At 41.6% G+C, this 17,366-nt stretch overlaps 1 protein-coding gene across 1 annotated transcript in view; it reads left to right on the top strand.

Moving 5' to 3' along the window:
* Positions 1-17,366, top strand: part of LOC138834383 (ankyrin repeat and death domain-containing protein 1B-like) — a 56,514-nt gene that overhangs the window by 22,979 nt on the left and 16,169 nt on the right. Inside the window, exons 6-10 of the mRNA XM_070033010.1 lie at positions 1,274-1,372; positions 2,943-3,041; positions 6,034-6,132; positions 12,657-12,755; positions 14,542-14,640. Of these exons, the coding sequence (XP_069889111.1) occupies positions 1,274-1,372; positions 2,943-3,041; positions 6,034-6,132; positions 12,657-12,755; positions 14,542-14,640 (495 nt within the window). The remainder of the gene's footprint in view (positions 1-1,273; positions 1,373-2,942; positions 3,042-6,033; positions 6,133-12,656; positions 12,756-14,541; positions 14,641-17,366) is intronic.

Here is a 17,366-nt window from a genome sequence, read left to right as displayed (position 1 = left end):
AAATAGCCCAAGACTAGAGTTAACCCTTCAATAGTTATGTAATTTGCAAGTGGAAAACTGTGAGTCTGGCCAGTCCATTTCTCCCCTTTTCTCTTTTATACTGATTTCACGAGAATGAGGAAGAGGCAGGCTTTTACACTTAGAAGGGCTGCAGATGCAGATTTCATTGGCAGTGTTTCCAGGAACAGTGGTCTAAGAACAATGAATTATGTGAATTTTTCTGGTGTCAGTTTGTTTCTCAAGTTTCCACACATGCATGGTTGTGGAACCAATGTAGGACTGATTGCTGTAGATTTTTTTTTTTAGACTTTTTTTTTTGGGGGGGGGGCGGTTGTGGGGCCTGAACTTTGGACCTGCGCACTGTCCCTCAGCCTTCAGCTCAAGCCTAGTGCTCTACCACTTGAGCCACAACGCCACTTCCAGCTTTTTCTTCTTGTTTATATGGTGCTGAGGAATCGAACCCAGGTCCTTATGCATGCAAGGCAAGCGCTCTAACACTGAGCCACCTTCCCAGCCCCTGCTGTAGATTTTTTAATTTGGTTTCAACATGTCCTCTACCCTTTTGCTCCAATTACTGAGGACATGTGAGCTAGTGGTAAAATGTTTTAAACATTTTTTTTGTTGTTGGTAATGGGGCTTGAACTCTGGGCCTGGGTGCTGTCCCTCAGCTCCACTCTACCACTTGAGCTACAGTGCCACTTTCGGTTTTCTGGTGGTTTATTGAAGATAAAAGTCTCAGAGACTTTCCTGCCCAGGCTGGCTTTGAACTGTGATCCTCAGATCTCAGTCTCCTGATTGGCTAAGATTACAGGCATGAGCCACCAGCACCCAGCCTTAAACATTTTTTTTTTGGTCAGTAACAATTAGTGTGATCACAGGTACCCAAGACAGAGGTCTGGCACATAGCAGCTTCTCAGCAGATCTGAAACAAAAGAGCTATTTGAGTACATGCAGAAGGTTCACACCTTGAACTGGCATCTTGTTACCTGATTGTGAGTAGCTCCTTCCTGACACTTTGCACCACCTTTTCTGAATAGTACTTGTCACCATAAAATGGATTACATAGTGACATGGAGTTGGGTAACAACGCAGAACTGGATCTAGATTGAAGTCAGGAATTGTCCCACTCTTCCCCTAAAGAGGACCTGAAATGCTATGACAGAAAGAGCATCTAGGGTGACCATCACTCACAATTTCTGCCATCTTTGTCAGTGGTCTGGCTTTGTTGCTATAAATGTGTGATCAATGCTTGAATTTGTGATTTGATTTTCAGAGAGGAAGAAAACCATTTCTTCTGGCAGCTGAGAAGGGTCATGTTGAAATGATAGAAAAACTTATCTTCCTTAATCTACAAACTTCAGAAAAGGACAAGGTGAGTTGGACTTTGATTCCTTGCTGAGAACAAGAGAAATGGGGAGGAGCAGTTGATGTGGAGGTAGTAACTGGTGTCTAGATCTGGTGGTAGTTTTATTTTTGGTAGGGAAAGTAACAGCAAAGTTTATTTAAAATAGTAAAATTTAGCTTGGCCTTGGTAGCTCATGCCTGTAATCCTAGGTACTCCAGAGGCTGAGATCTGAGATCCTAGTTCAAAGACAGCCCAGGCAAGAAAGTTTGAGAGACTCTTACCTCCAATTAAGCATCAAAAAAGCTAGAAGTGGGTCTGTGGCTCAAGGGGTAGAGCACTAGCCTTGAGAAAAGAAAGCTCAGGGACAGTGCCCAGGCCCCAGAGTCATACACACACATAAAAAATAATGAAGTTTATTAAAAGAAGGAAAACCATGCTCCAAAATAGGAGAGTGGGCAGTCTCGAAAAGGAGATTGGAGACACACTCTTTTGTGCCTGCTTTTATTGAGATTTAAGTGGAAATTTTAGAGAATATTTTATAAAAATTTTAAGACTACATTGGATTTTTAAAAACCCAATTATATCTTGTCAGGTGTCAGTGACTTATGCCTATAATACCAATTACTCAGGAGGCTGAAATCCAGGGGATCATGGTTTGAAGCCAACCCAGGAAATAAAGTCTCTGAGATTCCATTTGCAAAATAACCAGCAAAGAGCCAGGTTGGAGGTATGGTTCAAGTAGTAGAGCACCAGCCTGGGTAAGCAGGCTGAGAAAGCATGAGGAGGGAAAATTCCCAAAGTAGGACATCATATCTTTATGAGTGTTTTATGGTTTCCTTAGAAAAATTTCCTAGGTGTGGTCCAAGAGTTCTGCATACTTCCAAATCTGTTGATATATTGCTAAAATTACCTTCAGAACTTTTTTGCTAGTTTATTTTCACATAAGTAAAGTGGAATTGCTTTTGTTATCCTGCTTTCTGCAAATTGATAGCAAAGGTACAGCTAAGGATATGATTTGTGTATGTGTGTATGTGTGTGTCTGTAATGGTACTGGGATTTGAACTCAGTATCTTGCATTTACTAGCAGGCACTCTACCACTTGTACTATTCCTCCAGCCCCTTTGCTTTGTTAATTTTTTAAATAGGATCTCGCTTTTGGCCAGGGCTGTCCTAGGTCATGTTTATGTTTCTCATGTAGCTGGGATGACAGGCAATTGACACTATGCCCTACTTTTATTGGTTGTGAACTTTTTTGCCTGGACTAATCTTGAGCTGTGTGACTTTGACCTTAAATTTTTTGCTTGATTGACTTTCCAATTGCAGCTCTCCAAGTAGCTAAGATTACAAGTGTGAGCCACTTCACCTAGTTCATAAGACTTTTTTTTGTCTTCTTACTAGTTCCAACCCCTTGTCTTTTTATTTAGAATTTATTTTAAAATGTATAAAAACCATCTCTGAGGGAGAATAATGTGGCCTGTACTTTAGACTGCAGCTTTAACAAAGTAAAAGCTTGCAGAACCTCTATGGCAGCCCTGATGTTGGAAGGACATGCTCTTTCAGCACTGGGGATTCTAAATTGAGTGTGTCTCTGTAACAGGAGGGAAACACTGCCTTGCACCTGGCTGCCATGCATGGCCACAGTCCAGCTGTGCAGGTGCTGCTAACTCAGTGGCAAGAAGTAAATGAGACCAATGAGGTAAGTGTAAGTGGTTATTCTGGCTGGGCATGAGACTTAACTGGGAGGGACAGAGCAACAGCTTTCAAGAAAGGAATGGGGAGCAGACAAAGATGTTAGTGCCACAGGGTATAAAACTAAAAGATTCCTACCTTTTCTTTCAAATACACCCCAGTGGTATACTGGTTAATCCACATTCACTTATTCATCTACTGAAAGCTGTCTCCAAACAGGGCAGAACAAAACAACCCACAGAAACGCGGAAAGAACAAGATCACTGAGGGCAAATCTTGAGTGTGGCTGGCCTTTACAAATCAATATGGGGATTGTCTAAATCCACCCTGACTGGCTTAACAAAATATATTTGACCAGCCATTTCATAAATCATAGAAATGCATTTCTCACAATTCTGAAAGCTGGGAAGACCCAGATGAAGATAACACAGATTCAGAGGCTGCTAGATGCTGCGGTCTCCTTGCAACATGGCACCTTCTTGTGGTGTCTTCACAATAGCAAAAGTGTCTAACTGACCCACCCCAACTCATTACCATTCACAGAGATGGAGTCCTCATAATCTAGGTCCCACCACTGAACATTATTGCACTTGGGCTGATGTTTCAGCTTGGACTTTGGAAGGACAGAAACATTCATACCCTAGACAACCAAGATTTGTGGTCTTAGTATTGAACTGAAATCTTGCTTATTCATGCTTTCTCTGCTGGGTTTTCATACTTTCCCACACTTGTGTGTTCACTGGGATTTCATCCACCTATTAGCTTTTGGAGTCAAGCCACAAACTAAAGCTCATAGTGATATTATGGTTTGGGATAAGGCCCTAATATCTGCAAGTCATGGAAGTTTCTGGTCCTATTAAAAGCTAATGCTAGATCAGTAAGGGTTGTTCACATGATCATGTTCAAGAGCCGTGATCCTGAAACAGTCTTGGTGTAGTAAACTTTTTTTTGTTGAGTCATGGGACTTGAACTCAGGGCCTGAGTGATGTCCCTGGGCTTTTTTGCTCAAAGCTAGTGCTCTATCACTTTGAACCACAGTGCCACTTCAATTTTTTTCTGGTTCTTAATTGGAGATGAGAGTCTCACAGACTTTCCTGACTAGGATGGCTTCAAACCACAATCCTTAGATCTCAGACTCCTGAGTAGCTAGGATTATAGGCATGAGCCACTGGAGCCTGACAGGTAGTAACCTTTTATCAGTGAATAAAATACAAGCATGTCCCTATTACATGCATTTATAATTAAATTAATGTATTATAAAACATATAAGACATGCTAGAAATATAAATTTTAGAGTTCTAGTTTAAAAATTAAACATAAACACATAAATAAAAATAAATATGGAGGGTTTTTTCCCCCATAGACAGGATTATCATATATACACCTGATTTTCCCTTCCAGTTTCCTTTGCGTTCCTCTGCATATATGTTTTTAGTGGCTGCCCAGATTTCATTTAAGTATTTTTTTGCTTAGGACATGTAGTTTGTTGCAGTTCTTCACTAGAGAGAATGTTGTCATGTACTTCTTTGCATATGAACTGTAGTCTGAATCCTCACTCTTTCCTTTGGGCTTATTCTTAGAGTTAGATTGTTGGGTCAAAGATAAGAATGTGTATGATATTTGTGATATATTAAAGAGGTAAAATCTTTCCTTTCCTTTTTTATGGTGGTGGTACTAGGATTTGAACTCAGGGCCTCCCACATAGGCAATTACGTGAACACTTGAGTCATACTTACAGACCATATACTTTTTGACTACTTTTTATAAATCTTCCCATTTATGGTCAGTTAGGCTGCGATTACAAGTATATACCTCAAGTGCAGCTTATTTGCTGAGATGGGGCCTCACTAACTCTTTGCCCAGAAGAGTCTCAAATTGTGATCCTCCCATTTTCCAACTCCCAAGTACATGAGATTACAGGGGTGTACTACCACATCTGACCTTTCTTTCACTTATTTTTTGCTTTTTTTTTCTGTTTGGGTTTACCTCTTTCTGGGAAAATGAGAAGACAGAATATGAGGAGAAATTCCTTTGTAAATAGAAGGCTGACCCAGGCAGAAAGTTAAAGCTTTTTGTGATATTGTTTTTCTTCCCACTGGACATAGAACACTGGTTCCAAGTTCTTGTCTCCCTGTCAACATGATTTTCCATATTTAATTAACTGAGTAAAACCTTATGGAACTAAAAACAGTTTATAGCAAAATCATGTTCAGGAGGAAAATGATAGGGAGTGGGGAAGAAATTCTGCATTTTTCTATAGTTCTAGGGAAAAGGACTTTGCATGAGAAAGAAGTAGTTACTGTGTGAGAAGCAGTTATTTCTATATCCTATTCTATATCCTACATGTTTGGTCCATACTAGACACTAACTTTACCCTATTAGTGTTTCTAGTGGCTTTCAGGAAACTAGAATACCATTTTTACAAATGAGCGATCACTTTTTAAAAAACAAAATTAATGTTATTTTAGATGATATGCAACATATTTAGTGCAAATGTACTTCTAATATTTTATGTTTCATGCTGAATTATAATTCCTTATTTCCAACTTTATCTTTCTTAATAGTCTTTTACCTCCTTGTGGGCAGGATCTTTCTCCTATAGGAAACAATTTGTAAAACAAATGTTTGCTCGAGAGGTTAATAAAGATAAAGAAAAGATGGTGGATGGAGAATCTGAAAGCAGGCAGTATAATGGAGTAAAGTGTACAGGCTCTGACCCAAACAGCTGGACTTGTACTGGGCTTTGCCATTTGTCAGCTGAGGTTTAGTTTTCTTGTCTGTAAAGTGAGGATAACGTTAACTGTAACCTATAGGGTTGTTGTATGATTATTGCCAAAGCATGTACTCTTGGCAGTGTAAATTGGCACACAGATGCTCAATAATGCTATCCATGATTAAAAGTAATAGACAAAAGATATAAAGAAAACACACAGTTTTTCAAAGCAACCTCATTTCATGCCAAGAGGCAATTAATTTTAACTTATTTTGCCTTTTGTCAGAATGGAGAAACACCATTCTTTTTGGCTGTGGAAGGAGGTCATGAAGAATGCAGCAAAATGCTACTGGCAGCAGGAAGTGATGTGAATGTGCCAAATAAAGTACGTGCTCTGGGCCAGGTTCACTCACATAGTGGGAGGGGCCCTTAGAAGGCTCTTGGGGGAATGCTGGTCTCCAATTGATCATTCACTGGGTTTTTATAGAATGAGTCTTAAAATGTATCCTGCTTTGGATAAGAGTTAATCATTACCTCTGACATTTTCCATTAACATCTCGAAAGTAATTTATTGAAGGAAGAAAGAATTGGAAATTATTATACTTGCAAATAGGACAAGTACTTATCACACAGACATTCTTACTCTACTTTGTTTCTCCATAGCAACTAGTACACAAATTGCTTATACGTGGTAGACATACTGGATACTTTTTTGAAAGTGTCCAAAAAGAAATGTATCTATTACCTGACTTATAAAATGGTAACCTCTCTGTACATCATCCTCATAATACTAATAAAAATAATAATAAATAATAAGAATAATAAAATTGAAGTTTGCCATGTGAAAGCTCAAGAATACTTTTGTATTTTGTCTTGGAGCTAAAATTTTGAAATGTTCAAGACTGTAGTAGTATATGTTATTTTAGATCAGAAAACTATAACTTGAAAAATTAATGAACTCACCCAATATCAGATAACTCAGTAGTGTTAGTACAAGGATTCAAACTCATGAATGATTCTGGTGTCTGGATATATATATATATATATATATATATATATATTATATATATAATATATATATTCTAATTAATATGGAAGTGTGATGAAAATAACTCATGATAACAAAATTTGAATAATTACTAAGGGTATAGTGTCATTGTAACCCTCATCTCAATATCACTCCTTGGAATGAACATCAGTCATAGTTTATTTCATTTTCCAGGAATTTCCATGTGTTCATACAGAAACTGTGACTTGACTAAACATGTCCTTATACATACACAAGACACAACATGAATGGTGCCATGCTGTATACATATGCTGCTCGTGCCTTGCTTTTATTTTAATTGCTGATAGTTTGGAGATCTTTATGTCCGTACAATGCATACACTTTTTAAAAAATATATATATAAATTAAAGCACTAGAATCAAGACTAAAGCCCAAACAGAATACATGTGTGTATATATGTATATATGTATATATATTTTGTTGGTGGGAATGGACATCTGTACAACCCTTTGGAAAAGGACTCTATGCATTTCTTTTCACTTATGATGTATGGTATATTATTACAGAACAACAATATAAAAGGAAGGAAAAGCTAGATAATGAACTAGATGAAGAAGTTACCATCAATAGCCAAAGAAATTAGATACAACCTGTATGTGTAATGAATGGTGGAAGAAGACCACATAAACATTTGGCATATCTATCTTTTACAACATTATATAGCCATTGAAATGATAGTACTGGGGCTGGGAAGGTGGCTCAGTGGCAGAGGGCTTGCCTTGCATGCATGAGGCCCTGGGTTCGATTCCTCAACACCACATAAGCAAAAAAAGCCAGAAATGGTGCTGTGGCTCAAGTGGTAGAGCACTAGCCTTGAGCTGAAGAGCCTAGGGACAGCACTCAGGCCCAGAGTTCAGGCCCCATGACCAGAAATAAAACCCAAAATGATAAGTACTAAAAAGATATTCTAGTATAAAAATACTCATCACAGAACCCTGATTAAAAGGCTGTGGGCATGGCTCAAGTGATAGAACACCTACCTAGCAAACACAAGGCCCTGAGTTCAAAACCCCAGTATTCTAAAAAGCAAAACAAAAACCCATTGGTTGAAAAAGAATAATATAAATGTTGATATAATGTTAGAGTTTATACATGGACAAGGACCTTGGGAGAGAATAGAAAATGAAGACAGTAGATTAGTTCTCACTGAAGTTTCAGGGTTATGGATGGAATGAACAAACACAAAATTAAGCATTTGCAGAGTCACGGAAGGCTCACACTGTCAAACAATACTGCTTTTCAGTTGCTGCAAAGGGGTCCCCATCCTGTTTCCATCTAGTCCCTGGGAAGGTTTGAGGTTCGCTCCCTGATTCTGTACCTCCCCTCACTTCTGCGTGGTTATCTGGCTCTTATAAGCATTGTGCTTATGAGAACATGGACACACATTCTCCCTACCTGACTGAGACTTCAGGCTCTCTTGCCCTTGCTCTTATGACCAGAGCTTCAGTTGTCTTGTTACCATTTAATCCCCAGAGTTTTACAATAATGGCATTAAGGGTAGAAACTTAATCCAACCATGCTGCTTAAAGGAGTTTAAGAAGTAATTAGATTTGGTTGTTGTTAGAGTCCCCAGAATTGTAGCCTGGTGACTGTGAAAGGTGAGGGACATATGGACCATATGGACAGAGATAAACATATGATCCTGCCATGATGTAATACAGCCAGGGGACCCTTGGAAGGCCTGTTCCAGGAGGTTGGCTTTCCAGCTGCAATAAAGGCAAGCTCAGTAAACCTCTTCCTTATATGTTGGCTTGCCTCAAGTACCTTCTTATAGTAATGAAAATCTGACTGATAACACTTTTTCTAGAATTTTCTGCATGAATTGATCGGCATACTCCCTAGATCAACAACATCAGCCCCCACTACAGGACATACTTGTTCCTATGTAGGCCAGAGAAGACCCCAGGGAAACATGCAGTGTGAAGCGAGATGCCAGCAGCATGGTCACAGGATCACATCTTATCTGAGTGATGCATCTGGTCATGGGAAGGCTTCATCTGCTGGTATTGACTTCCCTTGGTCTCCAGGAAGTTGCTTTTGTGTTCTCTTGTCCTTTTTCTGTCACCTTCTTTTTCTGTTGAGAGGGTACATGGTTGGGTCATTTCTGAGGAGGGAGTTAGAGTAAGATTATGGCTTTGGTTGGTAGCAAGCTCCCTCCACTTGTGCTAGATGGAAGGCTGCACAGAGTTTGGATAACAGTCTCTTCTCAGGGTTCATTAACTGCCTGGATCAAATGGAGGCTTGTGTAGATATTAAGAAAAACTCATGCTTCTGAAGGCCCTACCTTATACCTTATCAAATACATTTAAATTCTCCCACACTTAAATACTTTTTATTTGCTCTAAAAGACTGTATTATTTTTCCTTTACCAGTTATTTGGCTAAAATATACTTCATCTAACTTAAGCCTGCCTCTGATTTCTTACTACTCTATGTACATTCTTGGGAATTTGAAGGAGGTAAAAATCTCCAAATAGTTTACAAATGGAATGGATATTTTATGAACATTACATTTAACAATCAATAAAGTCTGAACCTGTCAATTAAATATTTATTCACTTCAACTTTGTGGTTTTCTTTTGGTTATCTTGGAACCAGCAATTGCTATTGTTATTATTTTTAGCTTTCATATATTTCTTTGTGTCTTAAACAGCCTGGAGGTCCTGAACACTGTGCCTATTACCTAGATTTATTTTAAAGCTACTGATTTACTGGTGTGTGGATCAATGATTGACTACCTCACCGTAATGTAATTTCAGAGATCTAATATTAAATTTCTTTACCAACATATCCTGCCACTCTCTTAGCAGAGAGACTCTTTCATACCTGCTATTCAAGAATTGTTTGAGAATGAATAAAGTGATTTTCATGATTACACATTTGGTAACTCATTTATCTTCTCAATATTCATATAGCTTAAGAAAAAACAAAAGAGGGCTGGGAAGGTGGCTCAGTGCTAGAGTACTTGCCTTGTAGGCATGAGGCCCTGGGTTTGATTCCTCAGCACCACATAAGCAGAAAAAGCCAGAAGTGGCACTGTGGCTCAAGTGGTAGAGTGCTAACCTTGAGCTGAAGAGCTCAGGGACAGTACTCAGGCCCACAGTTCAGGCTCATGACTGATTAAAAAAAGAAAAAGAAAAAGGAAACAAAAAGGAAAAGAGGGCGCGCACACGCGTGCGTGAGTGTGTGTGTGTGTGTGTGTGTGTGTGTGTGTGTGTGTGTGTGTGCGCGTGCCATTACCAGATCTTAAACTAAGGGCCTTCTCCCCTGGGCTTTTTCAATTCACAAATGAAGCTCTACCACTTGAGCCATACCTCCAGTCTAGACACAGAAACAGAGCTCTAAGCCAAAGAATTTAGGTGGCTTCTGAAAACTGAAAGAAATTCTTCTGAGAGCTCCCAGAAGGAACATAGGCCTTCAAACACTTGTTTTCTTTTTTGGTCCAGAGTGACCCATTTCACACTTCTTGACCTCCAGAATTGGAAGAAAATACCTTTGCATTAGGCTGCTACATTTGTTGTAGCAACAAAGGAAACAAATGCAGGTGGTTATGCTGCTCTTGCAGATGAAGACAAAGAGGCCCAGGCTTGATAATCCCCGTCTTCCAGGTCCTACAGGGGTTTGTCATCAGCTCAAGCAGGTTTCGACTATTCAGAGAAGTCCATGTCATTCCTGTTAGTATCGGTTCCCATGAGCTATTGCTTCATAACAAACTAACCCAAAGCTTAGTGGCTGAAAACAACAATGCGCTGTTAGCTTTCAGGGTTCTATGGTGCCAACCTCAATAACGAACAGAGAATGAGTCTGTACAGATGAAGTTTAGGTGGAATTATCAATGCTGTGAGACTATGCTTGTCATAGTAAACTGTGTACTTACCCAGGACATAAGTTGAGGCCAGGGGAAGTTTTTAAAGCAAAACCGAGGAGGATTACCTAAGATATTTTGAGACAGCATTGTTTTGGCTGTAAGGATTATTACAGTTGTTGGACAAATGCCATTGCAGAAGTATTTGTGTGTGTGTGTGTGTGTGTGTGTGTGTGTGTGTGTGTGTGTGTGTGTGTGTGAGGTTGCAGTGGCCTTTGTGCAAGGTTATGGTTCCAGAAGAGGTTTATTGTGTGTGTATATATGTGTGTATGTGGTGTGTGTGTATGTGTGTGTGTGTGTGTGTGTGTGTGTGTGTGTATGTGTGTGGTTTTGCGTCTTTAATTCAATGTGTTGCACTTGCTCTGCAGGTGCTCCACCACTTAACACACACACACACACACCACACACACACACACACACACACACACACACACACACACACACACCAGCCCCACCGTAGCTTTTGTGAGTAGCTCTTATTATCAAGTGTATGTACATTTGATCCCTCTTTCATAGCTTCCTGGCATTATTTGTGCTGAACAAAAGGAATTTCTGGCAACTTTCATGATGGGTTGACCGGACTCAAGCTGAGAGATTCTTACTTTGAGTCTGCTATGTGATGATTACAGTCCAATGACAGCCAGGATTTTGGTCCTGGAAGACTTGCCTTATAGGTGTCCAAGGTGGCCTACTCACATGTCTGGCAGTTGATGCCAGCTATCAGTTGGCGATCTCAGACCAGAGCAGCAACACATACCCCTTGCTATGCCTTAGAGCCTGGCAGCTGGCTCCTAAGTAGATGTCTTACAAGAGCCAGCATTGCAAGAGGCAGAGAACAGAAGCTGCCAGGCTAGGTTGGAGCCCTGTCTGGAAATGGCACACTTACTTCTGTCCTATTTTCTTGGTTAATTTGGGTTCACTCAAACTGCAAGGGAATGAAGAAACAAACCTATCCGTAAATGAGCAACATCGTATTGCAGCAGGCATGTGGTTTCCTCTTTGGGAAAGCCATCAAGGCCTGCCTATACTTTGAGGCAATCTTCTAATCAATCCATCAGCAAGGAGTCATTGGTGGGTGGTATTGCAAGGGACCGTGCTTAGCTGGTTGAGGGTTGAAGGATAATCAAAGGCAGGCTGTGCCATCCAGCTCAGGCACTAAGTGATGATCTTGGAGTACCAGGGAGCAGCAGGACACCTCAGAAGCAGAGTGGGTGAGCAGTAGGAGAGGACTGGAATAAAGGATGGTGAGGAAAACCTTCACCCAAGTGGGAATAACGCTAGGCTTGAAAGCTACCCATGGCAACGCAGAGAATGAGGAGCACAGGAGACAAGAAGCAGGAAGCCACTGAGACATTTCCAGAGGCTAATAACTTGAGTCTATTTTGGCTCAAGGAAAGGATTTGGAGCAGGGAAGCAGGGATTCAAATCACAGTTACCTGAGGCTTAATGACTTAGTGTCTTAGGTCCGGCTGCTATAAGAAAATACCATAAAGCTAGTATTTAATTCTCATAATTCGGGGTGAGGGTAGAAGTCTGGGAAGAGGGTGCTATCAGGGTGAGGTTGTGGTGAGTGTTGGCTTCCTGCTTCCTTCATGTCTAGCCTCGCCTAGTTGCTGTGTCCTCACGTGGCAGAACGGGAACGAGGTAGACTTCTGGCCTTGTCTTCTGAGGGCATGAATCTCATTCCTGAGGGCTCCGCTCCATTGACCTTATCCCCTCCCCATCTCTACCACCATCACATTGGGCTGATAGATTCTGTGGGGAAACACATTCAGTGCATTGTAACTATGTCCTCAAGGTCACTGGTACTGTCGTGGAAGTTGCTTTGGAACCCAAAGAATTGGAAATACACTGGACTTGCTCTTTTAAAGCTGAACTATTTCTTTGTTCTATTTCATTACTGTATGACACACAGCAGAGAGTGTGTGGGATGGGAATGGGCATTCCTCTCTTACCTCTGCATCTGTCTCTTGCAGCTCCATGTCAGCGTTTTACAGATAGCAATCCGGAATGGCCACACATCCCTTGTCAACTTTCTTCTTAGTGAGAACATTGATCTGCACCAGAGGATGGAAGTGAGTTTATTCCAGTTAATATGGGATCTGGTCCTGGCGCCTGGGAGGCTGTCTGGGCCGAGATGCCATGCACGATACATGTTCAGGATGGCTATGGTTCACAAGGGAGGGATTCTTTCAGAGAATGCAGGCTCACTGTTTTGGAAAATCAGTCTCTTAATCTTGAGAAAGAAAACCTAAGGGGTGAATGTTAGAAAGCTATTGAAAGTTCGTGAGCAAAGTAAAAATCTTTTGTGTTTTAAATCTTTGTATTTTTGATGATAACACTTTCTCACGTGTCCAGAGGGACCATGACTTGTGTGTCGTAACCTCATAGGCCTGGGGAAAAATGATGAACCTGCACTAACTATGAAGAATGACCACCGAAGCATCTTAGCTTTCTTTGATAAGGGAAACCTTGACACTGATTTAGGTGTTTTGAAGTCTGAACTAGCTTTGGTAGAATTCACAAAGGCCCTTTGTGCCCTCTATTCTGCACTGTGTTTTCATCTCTTTTCTGAGAGTATATTTCCTCTGACCTTGCAGAACCATTACGATTTACTACATTGACTTGGAAGGAAGCAGGTGATTTGACCCACAGCTGATCATTTCTGGAGAGAACAGTTAGGAAAAATTGGCTCTGAACTTACCACATTGAGTCTAGAGAATGCTTCCTGTTTCTCTGGAAGAGCTAGGCCCCAGCAAGGCAGGTGGACCTGGCAAGAAGGACTCTGATCACTTGGTTGAGACAAGGGATGATTTCTCTTTTATCATGCTTGCTGCTTCCAAGGAGGAGGTTATTTCTAAACAAAGAGGACCCACTTCCCTAGGCATCACCTTCTCTTTTCCCCTTACTCAGCCCATACTCTCCTAACTGTTCCATCTCTCCTCTTTCCCTGTGTGCTGGGGGAACACTTCCCAGTTCATTACATCTCTCTTCTGTCAGTCTTCTGGTGTCCTGGGAAAGAGCCTGTGCAGGTGGTAAAGTGAGAGAGGCCTGAGCTCAGTCTTTGCCTTTTTTCTGTTCTCTGGCCTCATTACCGACCCTAAAAAGTGGGGATTTTAGATGTAACGCTAGAGATTAGACTCAGAACAGCTCTGAATTAACTTAGTGTTTAAAAGTGTCTGGGGTTGGGGTTGCTCAGTAGGAGAGTGCTTGTTTAGCATGTGCAAGGCCCCAGGATCCAGGGTGCTGAGGTTTGAACTCGGGGCCTTATGCTTGCCAGGCAGTTGCTAAAAAAAAAAAAAGAATAAGTAGGAAAAATTGGTGTTGGTGACTTTCTCCTGTAACTCTAGCTACTCTGGAGGCTGAGCTCCCATAGGACAGAGGCAGAAAAGTCCGCAAGATTTCATCTCCAAGAGTCAGCAAAAAGTTGGACTGGAGGCATGGCTCAAGTGATAGAGAAAACTTAGCATTGGGAAAAAGGCTGGAGGTTGGCCCATATTCCTTGCTAAGAATATAGTGCTAGGGTGACTGAGGGCAGAGCTGATGGCTGGATAGTAGTATACTTTCAAGGTAGCTTTAGATGATGAATGCCAAACACTTACTATGTGCCTATCACTGGGTTGGACTTTTTTTTTTTGAGACAGGGCTCTCATAGCACCCAGTCTGGCCTGGAACTAGAGCTCCTCCTTGCCTCTTCTAAGTGATAGGATTACAGGAGTATACTACCATACCTGGTAGCTTGAGCAATTTTAATACTCAAGATTTTCTCAGAAAATGTCTGCTGAAGTGAGTTGCCCTGTGATTTGAAGGATGAAGCCAGACAAAATGATTTGGATCTGCAATTCTCCTTTCTTTCTGCAGGCTCAGGAATCCCCGCTTCACTTAGCAGTTATCCACAACAACATCACAGTTGTAAACATCTTATTACGTGCACAGCATGCTACAGACATCTTAGATCAGGTAAGCCAACCCCACCATATCTGGTCTGTGTGTTCTCATGTTGCAACACTATGTTTATGGGGAACTCTGATCAAGTTCAAGGTGCTGGGAAGATCATGTGTGTCCTTTCCAACCTTTTTCTCTGCAGCCTCCTTACCACGCTGAGCAGTATCCCACGTTTCATTTGCAGATGCATGCCTAGAGTTCAGCCAGGGTGTGATTAAATTCACCTTGCACAGCTATAGCTAGCACTTTATGATAAACCCTCGCTCAGAGGTAAATTACCAGAGGCCCTTTAAATCAAAAGCCACTCCTCCAGTGTGAAATGCTGTCCTTGGCAGGGAGCCCTTAGCAGTAAGAAGGAAGCTTTGTTTCCACATTAGAGGCACTAAGCAAGTTTTCCTGTGCCCAAAGGCAAAAGAGCTCTCTTGGAATTAAAAAAAAAAACAACAACAACAAAAAACAAAAACACAAAAATCCATCAGAGCCCAATCAACTGGAGCAGAATCAAATGCCTCATAAAGCAATCTGAGGCTGAATGGAAATGGAAAGGGGAAGAATAAAGGGGTGGGCTGGGATCTGCCTACCCTCCTCCCACCCTTGCAGGCCTTCTTCCTAGGGACCCTGGAAGTGGGAAGAGAAGCCTTTCCTGGGGCTGAGGCCAAATGCAGCTTTGGGGGCTGTAGGCCTCAGAGAAGCTCCAGCTGTGCTCTCCAAGTTAAGTAGTGTCCAGAGGGCAGTGGGCCTCCCCGCTCCTTCTTGCTCATTTCCAATGTGGTCTCCATTTCCTCAGGTCTCTGCAGCCTCCTCAGGGTTAATTTTTGCCCTGACCTGCAGGGAGACCCCTTTGCTCTTCCAGCAAATCTTGCATCCTTGAGTCTTACTAAAAAGCCCCGAAATTGGAGGGTAAGGGGCATCTCTTGTTATTAGGGTAATTCTTATTTATTCAGCTATGTTAATGCCCTGAGTCTATCCAACTGAGCAAATTCTTTGCTAAGGACACAGCCAGAGCCCTGTGCTCAATGTGGTTTTCCAAGGAGTGTATGTCAAGCTAGCTGTCCAGTGACAGAACGACTTTATCATTACAAACTTTTTTGTGTGTGTGAGAACTGTCATTCAACCTTTAAAATAAGAAAAGCATATTTCACAACTAGACTCTTTATGTGAAATAGAACATATACACATGCTTAAAAAAACAATAATAACAAACCTTTAAATGTAGTCCCCATGGAGAAAGGTAACTCTTGTTAACATTTTGGCATGTATCGTTTCTTCTAGCCACTTTAGCAGTATTGTCAAGATGAGATTTTGAATTTTTTTTTTTTTTTGGTCTGGTCGTGGGGCCTGAACTCTGGGCCTGGGTGCTGTCCCTCAGCTCTTCAGCTCAAGACTAGCACTCTACCACTTGAGCCACAGCGCCACTTCCGGCTTTTTTCTTTTTGCTTGTGTGGTGCTGAGGAATCGAACCCAGGGCCTCAGGCATGCAAGGCAAGCGCTCTACCACTGAGCCACCTTCCCAGCCCCGAGATTTTGAATTTTTTTAATGCTTCATTAGAAATAGAAATAAACAATGCAGAGCTGCAAAAGCAAACAGCTTGGTGAAGGTGGTGAAGCCATTTAGGCACCTGTCTTAGGTTAAAATTGGCCTGTCCTGTAGGTGGAGGTCAAGGAGCATGCACAAAAGTCACCAGTGGTAAGGTTACTGACTGCAGCTGCCATCTGGAAAGCATGCGTGCCAATGTGCAGCTTACAGATAAATTTAAAGGAACCTTGGTACTGCTGACCTGTTAGGGCCTCAAAGCTCCACAAAGCCATCGACTTAACAAAACACAATTTTAAACCCAAGAATCTTGGACAACGTTGAAATTTGCTTTTGTGGGCAGGTCTTCATTTTATGATGTGTGAACAATCTTTAGAGGAGCTTGTGCTTGCTTTTCTGAGTTGGTATAGCGACAGACCCTAGGTAGATTTGTCAGTTTAAGTGTGATGCCTAGAGAGATGAGCCGCAAGAGGAGCACACTGCCATCTGCTGGTGAATCTTATAAATGGTTTTTGAAGCTCTCAGCAGGCTCTTGAGAGCTGCACTTCTGGCTGTGGTCAGCTGTGTGACCTTGGGCTCACTGCTTCCCCTTTCTGGTTAAGAGGATGAGCTAGACAACATACAAAGTTCCTTTCTGTCATGGTGTTTTTTGTTTTTTGTTTTTTGTTTTTTTTTGTCATGGGACCTGAACTCTGGGCCTGGGCGCTGTCCCTCAGCTCTTCAGCTCAAGGCTAGCGCTCTACCACTTGAGCCACACCACCACTTCCGACTTTCTCTGCTTATGTGGTACTGAGGATGGAACCCAGGGCCTCATGCATGCAAGGCAAGCGCTCTACCACTGAGCCACCTTCCCAGCCCCTGTCTTGGTGTTTGATAAATACCTCTGCAATAACATCCAACTGAGGATCTGATAAATAATTTTCTTGTGTTTTTCTGTATTTCTTTGAAACATTCATCCTTTTGACAGCAAAATGTTTACCCTGTTAAGTACTAGAAGCTATTCAGGTGCTGGTGACTCACGCTGATAATCCTAGCTGTTCAGGAAACTGCAATCTGAGGATGACAGGGTTTTTTTGTGTGTGGGTGTTCTGTTTTGTTTTGTTTTTCAGAGCTGAGGATTGAACTCAGAGCCTTGCATTGAGCTAAATCCCCAACCCCTGAGGATCATGGTTTGAAGCCAGCTGGGCAGGGATGTCCATGAGACTCA

This window comes from Dipodomys merriami, unplaced genomic scaffold (genome assembly GCF_024711535.1).
Source record: "Dipodomys merriami isolate MVZ:Mamm:240054 unplaced genomic scaffold, mDipMer1.0.p SCAF_213, whole genome shotgun sequence".
NCBI classification, from domain to species: Eukaryota; Metazoa; Chordata; class Mammalia; order Rodentia; family Heteromyidae; genus Dipodomys; species Dipodomys merriami.
The sequence above is the reverse complement of the archived record's forward strand: the minus strand, read 5'-3'. Positions and strand labels throughout refer to the sequence as shown.